Below are 7,500 nucleotides of genomic sequence, written 5' to 3'. Positions count from 1 at the left end.
AATCTTGAGCCAGTCTTGAATACTGGCCAATCTGGACTAGCCTCTGGGGGTGAGGTTCTTTCCCAATTTTAACCTAAAACTGACCATCACATCACCTTGCCAACTGAGGTAGGACCAGAGACAGACACTTGGACAAGATATAGGGATTAACCCATTAACGCCGGTACATTTTGAAGCCGAAAATAAAAGATTCCGGGTGGCTACAAAATCGCCTGCTGCTGCGTCTGAGCGCGAGCCCCAATACACTGGCGGGACGCCCAGCAATGTTTATCTTTTCAGGTGTCAAATATGTGGGACACCCGTCGTTAGTGGGTTATGGGAGCCAGTGAAGAGGAAAGTAATCTTGGAACACATGTGTATATGATCACCAGATTCATGTACAAAGTAACTTTGTCATCTGACTTATCAATAAAAATTTACCCAGTGTTTTAAGTTACTGACTGCCCCTCCTTGCCTCCAGAAGTGTCTATCAATGGGCACGACCACAAGACAAGAATAGTTTGATTACCGGATCATCTACTTATTCCTTCACTCCCCTGTCTTTTTCTTCTTCTCTTCTTCTTCTCCTTAAATAATCCTCTGGCTTGGCCCAGAGTCATTATCTGAGGTAATGCTGCCAGAATTGGTGCCGTCGGATTCTGACTCGTCAACCTGTGCCATGAAAGGACGGCTTCTTTCACTAGGGCTTTCATCCTCCTGGCTCTCCCTCTGGGGCGGTTTCCTTGGAGCCACAAGCTGGTGTATCACAACAAGGATTATAGCTGCCGATAGGATGTAGGACACGCGGTACAAATTCACACTGCCATACAGGAGGGTCAACACAGCTAAGGAGTGGACCAAGTAACCCAGCTGTTTGTAGAATCTCCTAAAGTGGAAATAGAGAGAGATCACTTTAAGCCATTTGCTCTTTAAAGTTCAGTAGAAGACTGTTTATAATAAATCAAAGAACCTATATATCAAGAGAATTTTTTTTTTAATTATCATGGGGGGGGAAAAATTATTATAAAAACAATCATAACTACAATAATCATATCTAATCATTTAAAAACTTTCCCTTTAAAGAATACTCTAACAAATAATGTACAAAAGTCAAGAACCTACTTATCACATTGAGGGACTTTCTTTTGCCAGAGGAAGCAGAGCCCTATCAAGACCGTCACTGCCACATATAGACTTGGATCTTGCACCAATTGTAAGTTATGACTGTAAAAAAGCATGCAAGTTAAAATATCAACTGGAATTCTATATCCTTTCAGTCAGTAATCTCAATACCATAATGTCTTATCATGATGTATATAAAAGCACTCTCTAAAAACATTAAAAAATTAAGAAAAGGATCCTTGCTAAACTAAAATTACCTACCTGAGCAGTTTGCCCCACACAATGAAAGCAGGAGCATTGAGAGCACTCACAAGGAAGATGATCATCATGAGAGTCATGTGGAAGTTCAGCTGTGAGAGGGCCTTGTCTGTCTTTGACCTGTTGTCAGTCGTGCCTGGGATCAGCCCCACGACAATCTTCTCGATGAAGTCTTCGTACAGCTTAAACACCTGGCAGCACAAGCAAGGGTTAAATCACTTTCGTAGCCACACTTCAGCATAAACAGACATAAACTAAATTAATGTGAGCAAGATATAAGGCAATGTTCAACTGGACAAAAAGCCATGCAGTGTTTCTTCTCTGGAAGCTTATCTACAATGTACAGCAAATGGAAGCTAATGTATACAGCACTGTTGCCTTGGAGAGAGTTTTGTTTATGATTATTTCCTTTAGTAATTTGATTCTACTTTATTAAATGTCTATTCTGGTTATCTATACAAAAGAAGTTCTATTTTTGGAAAGGTTATGGGTCAATTCAAATCTATATTACAAATAAAAAAAAAGAGCAAAATGCAACAAGTTCTATCTTACTTTTCTCTCTTTAGGTGTATGTACAAAGTTATACTTCTCGTTCAGGATCAGTTTAGGAAAAAAAAGGGGGAAAAAAACAACTAACCTCACACTATCGTAAAAGATCACAATCTGGGGAGGGGGCAATGATTAAGAGTACATTCACCTTGATGAAATAAAAAAAGCCGGCCAGACATAGTGCCAAAGTCCCGCAAGTAGAATAAGCCAAGGAGATGAGAGCCACGCCTAGCAACACGGGCACTCGTGACAATCCCGACACTGCCAAATCTGCAATCATATCACCTCCTCCTAAGCTACGTCCCAATACTCTGCAACATTAATCAAGCCAGATATTAAGGTCACATCATCACAGGGATGAGAGTTACACTAGTAGTATTTAAGTCTAGATATGAAGTGGAGGGGAAAGTGAGGTAGGGAGGTAAAGAGGAAAAGGGAGGGAGGGATAGAGGAAAAGGAATGGAGGGAGGAGAACAGAAGAGAGGAGATAGGGAGATGAGAAAGGAAGGTATGGAGGGGAAGTGGGAAGGAGAGTTAGGAAATGGAAGAAGGAAGGGAAAGGGTGGTTGGAAAGAGTTGAGGAAAAGGAAGAGAGTTGAAGGAAAGGGAAAAGAAAAAAGAAGGTAAGGAGGGGAAGTGAGAAGGAGAAAGAGGAGGTAGGAAGGGGAAGAGGGAAGGGCAGGGAGGGGAAGAGGGAAGGGCAGGGAGGGGAAGAAGATCGTAGGCAGGGAAGAGAATAGGAAAGAGGGATGGTGATTGTGGGGAAAGAGGAGGGATACTAAAAAGGATGGGGAAGGGATACCAGAAAATGCTGGCGTGATCAATAAATTGGGAAAGGACGAACATATTCTGGGCTGGGAAGGATGTACAAATGAGTTGTTACTCAAATACTTTTGAAAACATTTCTGTCCAGGAACCAAACTGGTAAACTTTAGCACAGATAATCTATAAACCATTTAGCCAAGTTATGTCACTAAAGAAACGCAAGTTATGAAGTGCATACTATCAATAGCAGTCTATGGTTCTGTGTCATAGTGTAGGTTGCTTGTTCCCACATAAAGAATATCAGTAACATTGAGCATGCACTTTCATCTGCAAATGTCATGTTCCATATCCTTACATGAAAGTCTCCGAAACTGATATAAGGGTTTTCTTTGTTTAGCTGCCACTGGTAATACGGGCAGTTGGCTTACTAGTTTAAGGTTTGCTACCCTTTTGAATTCCCCTTCCTTTCTTGTTGAAACGAACAGCTGCGTTAACTATTTCAATAGTGTATTATTTCATTAGGGAAGGATAAAAGAAAAAAAATGCATGTACAGGTACTGCATTTTATGAAAAAGTAAATAAATAAATAAATAAATTTAATTAATCTATTATCAAATAATCTTTTAACAAATAACAATCATTTTCATTTAGTTTCCTACACACAAAACTGTTACTTTTGTCTGTCTAGCTGCTACCCATACGGAGTGCTGTGTTCTCCATGCCAAATGTCAACTTGTTTCATCTTTGCCTGGCAGAAGTGAGGCTATGCATAAAACAATAAAGATGTTTTGTTAAATGTTAAATGCAATTAATATTCTCAGTCTCCATAGACATTAGTGATTAATGTCATATATAAAAAAGGTAGTTCATTACCAACTGAAAAGATATTGTTGTTTTTTGTCTATAATTACCATACACTCTGCTTGGAATAACATATGTCTTGTTTTGTCTTCAGTGTCATTCACGAAAACTTGCAAATCTAATTCAAAATGACATATATGCTATAAATTGTCATATTCTGAATTTACCATAGATTTCTTTGTTTCATAAACTTCAGTTTGTTTTCTTAAGCTCCAGAAACCTTTATAACTATCAAATCTTTTATCATAATAAAAATAATAGCACTACAAATGGCACTCTCTTGTATCACAAACCTAAAAGTCAAAATTAGTGATACAACACAAAACAAGGCCCCATTCCTTAGTATATGGGGTATTAACTTGTTTACAAGTTAATACCAATATAAAGTGTTTAATATAAAGTTTAATATCAAGTGTTTATTGCATGTGAGATGTTATCAGCATTGATTTTCAACAAACAATGCCTTCCACTGTCTTCCCAATGAGAAAGTTTTGTAGTGGTTGAGAACTTACTGAGTATCTTCTTTGAGTTCCATGTAAATAAATGCATTCCACAGTGTCTTCACCCTCCATTTTCTCAACAAATATCTGAACTGCCAATTTCTATTTCTAGCTACTTTTTTGTTGTATTTTCACACAGCTGTACCTTATCAATAAACAATCTTAAACACATAGGTGAACCAGATATAGAAAAATAGGTACATGCAGTTACTTATTTGTTAAAGATCAGACTTTACTAAAAATTTCAAACCAGCCAATTAGCTGAGTGAGAAAGGTATCAGTCACATCGCCAATTGCTGAACAAAATCTTAACACAGCTCCTTATTACATCTTCAGAGAATAGAAAAAACAAGAAAGGGATTAGGCAGTGCAGAACAATGACTGGTGTTTGTCATTGTCATTTTGGCTTTTTTAATCTTTAACAGACTTATATTGATGCAAAAGTTTTGTATTTATTTAATTATCACTTTTATGTAGAACAGTTACAAGCCAAATCTTATAATATCAGACAGTTTTAAATGCTATGCAAATTCTTAATATTGCCAACTCCATTTGTGAATATCTTTTGTTTAATGTCCAGATTCTACAGTAAACTAACACAAAAAAAAAATTAAAGATGAAATGCGATTACATATTTTCCAGGTCAGACAAAATCATTAGGCTATCCACAGGTACACTGGCAACCAATACTTATGTACAATGTATCAAAAATCATGATTCAACATACACACATTACAAACAACAGAAAAAAATTGTCCATACAACATGAATAGCAAACTTCTTCCCTTTTCTTCTTTAAATATATACTAACATGACAGCATAACTCATATAACTAGTCCCACATTTGAACTTAAACTGTCCTCTCTACACAAGCTTTCACTTTGCTTCTCCCTCTCCTGGACTTACGTCCTATACCTGAATTAACACTGACCCTAAAACTTATTTTCATCAGTTCGGACTCAAACTCTTGTATCATCTCCTGCAACTCATAGTCAAGCACAACTGCAAAGCGTTTACTTATTAGTGCAAGTACCAAGCATTTTAACAAGGAAATTTATGGAATTAGGAATTTATTCTGTAACATGTTAGTGGATGTGAAAAGCTGAAGGATTTTTTTTTATTATCCTAAAACTAAAGAAGCTTTTGAAGCCGGAAATGCATGCAACTTTTAGTATATAACAAGAGATATTATACCCTCTATATATATTGCAAAGATTTATTGGTTATCTGATGAGAGACTTTTAATATGAGCAAAACAAAAGTCAGATATTATTCATAATACTCAATAATTTTTTACTAGTTTATTATCAAAGCCATAGTTAGTCCCACATATGCAGAGGTATGGGTGCATGTCCAATGTCTACAGAGGAACATGTGTACAAAGCCACAGGATGATGTAGGATGGCCAGTTTCTTTCCATCCTGAATTTCACCCAAGCCGAAGCCATCACACACACACAGATTCCTTGACTGGGAGGGGCTGGCTGGAGACAAAACGGAGACCTAGTAATTCATGCACAGCCAGCCCTTCCCAGCCAAATCAGCTGTAAGTTCATGATAGCTATCTAAATGAAGGCATTTTCCATTACTTGATGGCCCTACCAATAATGAATAAGGTGAAAATGAGAGGAGGAATATCATAATTTGCAATGCATGAAGACTAAAATTTGACTGTAATTCATAAAAAAAAAAAACATTCTTTCTGGATCTAACTTTTGGATCCACAACTAAACTAGAACACTTTAAAAGTCTCCCAGCATTTTTTCACAATATTTAGCATTTGGCGTAAAACATCTTGACATATACTTTCTTCAGAAAAAAAAACGATAGAAAGAAAAAGAAAAAGAACTTACTTGGTGACAACAAAATGAGCACTGTTTCCAAAGAACAAGATAAATCCCCAAGCGAGACCCCCAAGTGCCAGAGAGAGAGGTAGGGTTCCCAGGAAGAAAAGGATCGGGAGAACTGCCAGCTGCTGCCCGCTCTCTTCCATAATGCTGAAGTCGTCGTACACGTCCATGTTCCTGCCAAAATTTTGGTCAGTAAAGAATGGGGTATAAAATTATTAGTTTCTTCCACTGTTTTCAGTCAAATAAACTATTTTTGATGTAAAAATTATTTTCAAATAAGTCTTCTACAAATGTGGTTGCAGTTTATGTAAAACAAATAAAAAGTAATTATGAACTACCATTATATTCCTAGTTCTGTCTCTACAATTTACTAAAAAAAGAAAAAAAAAAATACTGAACACAAAATGGAAAAAAACAGAGTTCATCTACATAAAAAACAATTACATCAACGTGCACATTTACGTAACGTAAGAAAATATTTGAGTTTGTCTCTTTGCTGAGGAATGGTTCATTCTTTTCCATATGTTTAATGACCTTCCTTTTTTTCTGTTATTTACACAGGAAAAGTAACTGATTTACGCAGGAGAAGTGAAGGTGAAATACTGTACATTGTGTGATCAGCAAATGACATAACAGCTAGAGTAACATGAAGCCAAGTTCATTTATTAGAAAAAAAAAAAAAAAATTGTGAAACATTACCATTACTGAGACAGTTATCACAAGATTACCAAGAAGACACTAACAATAAGTTTATCTACGAAGCAAGAGACTTAGCACAGCACGAACAGTATTTCGTAAGACGTGTCTCTCTCACCCAGATTAACAAACAACACTCCAACTCGGAATAACGAAAAAGGAAAAACTTCCGTCGTAACTTACTTCAGCACCATGTTCATGACCTTGACAAACGGAATAACTGCCAGAGGAGTGAGAGTTAGCATGGCTGAGAACAGTGTGGGGCAATAACCTTCATCCTCAAGTGTCTGAAAATAGGAATTTATTTACACTTACGGCATTATTTAGCAAGTGATGTCTTGTTGATTAAAGTTGAAGAAAGCTTTTGCTGCATACACAAAAGAGGGAAAAAAGAAGAAAAGGAAAGTAACGATAATAATCATAATAATAATAATAACAATACTAAAATGAAACGGATTCATCTAGTTGGACATATATCAATAATGTTCCTCTAATATGGATCCTTCAATTCATTAAAAGGAGGGACTAAAATGAAAACATATAATCCTTAAGAGTGTTTACTTGTAAAATGAAGACCTTTCCCTTTAACTATTAAATGTTTTTGAAAAGCTAAGTTATTTTGGCACTTTGAGCATTTTGAAAATGGTTATGTAAGATATAAGAAAATTCATCTCAATGAAAGTGATTTCAATTTCACTCCCATTTAAGATTTTTAATAATAATAAAATTAAAAGTGAATGAAATTAAAAACACACGAAAAAAAGACCGAGTGGTGTGAAATTAATCCTTCATGCATTGAATGAGTTAAGGCATCTCACCTGTAGTTGTCTGGCTAGTGTAAGAAGTAAGTGAACTGCAATGTAAGTCGGCACTTGTTGCCCAAACTGTGAAACGATGCGACGGAAAATTCCCAAAAGGTTG

The 7,500-nt window shown here is 36.4% G+C and overlaps 1 protein-coding gene across 3 annotated transcripts in view; it reads right to left on the bottom strand.

Moving 5' to 3' along the window:
- Window positions 1-7,500, bottom strand: part of PGAP1 (GPI inositol-deacylase) — a 22,918-nt gene that overhangs the window by 688 nt on the left and 14,730 nt on the right. For all 3 annotated transcript variants that reach the window (XM_070124159.1, XM_027382468.2, XM_027382470.2), the window contains exons 12-18: window positions 7,398-7,500; window positions 6,763-6,866; window positions 5,887-6,057; window positions 2,057-2,219; window positions 1,363-1,550; window positions 1,102-1,203; window positions 1-865 (exon numbers count right to left, since the gene is read on the bottom strand). The exon at window positions 1-865 is cut by the window's left edge and continues 688 nt beyond it; the exon at window positions 7,398-7,500 is cut by the window's right edge and continues 9 nt beyond it. In XM_070124159.1, coding sequence (XP_069980260.1) covers window positions 568-865; window positions 1,102-1,203; window positions 1,363-1,550; window positions 2,057-2,219; window positions 5,887-6,057; window positions 6,763-6,866; window positions 7,398-7,500 — 1,129 coding nt within the window. In that variant the 3' untranslated portion in view covers window positions 1-567. The remainder of the gene's footprint in view (window positions 866-1,101; window positions 1,204-1,362; window positions 1,551-2,056; window positions 2,220-5,886; window positions 6,058-6,762; window positions 6,867-7,397) is intronic.

The sequence above is a fragment of the Penaeus vannamei genome, chromosome 8 (genome assembly GCF_042767895.1).
Source record: "Penaeus vannamei isolate JL-2024 chromosome 8, ASM4276789v1, whole genome shotgun sequence".
NCBI classification, from domain to species: Eukaryota; Metazoa; Arthropoda; class Malacostraca; order Decapoda; family Penaeidae; genus Penaeus; species Penaeus vannamei.
The sequence above is the reverse complement of the archived record's forward strand: the minus strand, read 5'-3'. Positions and strand labels throughout refer to the sequence as shown.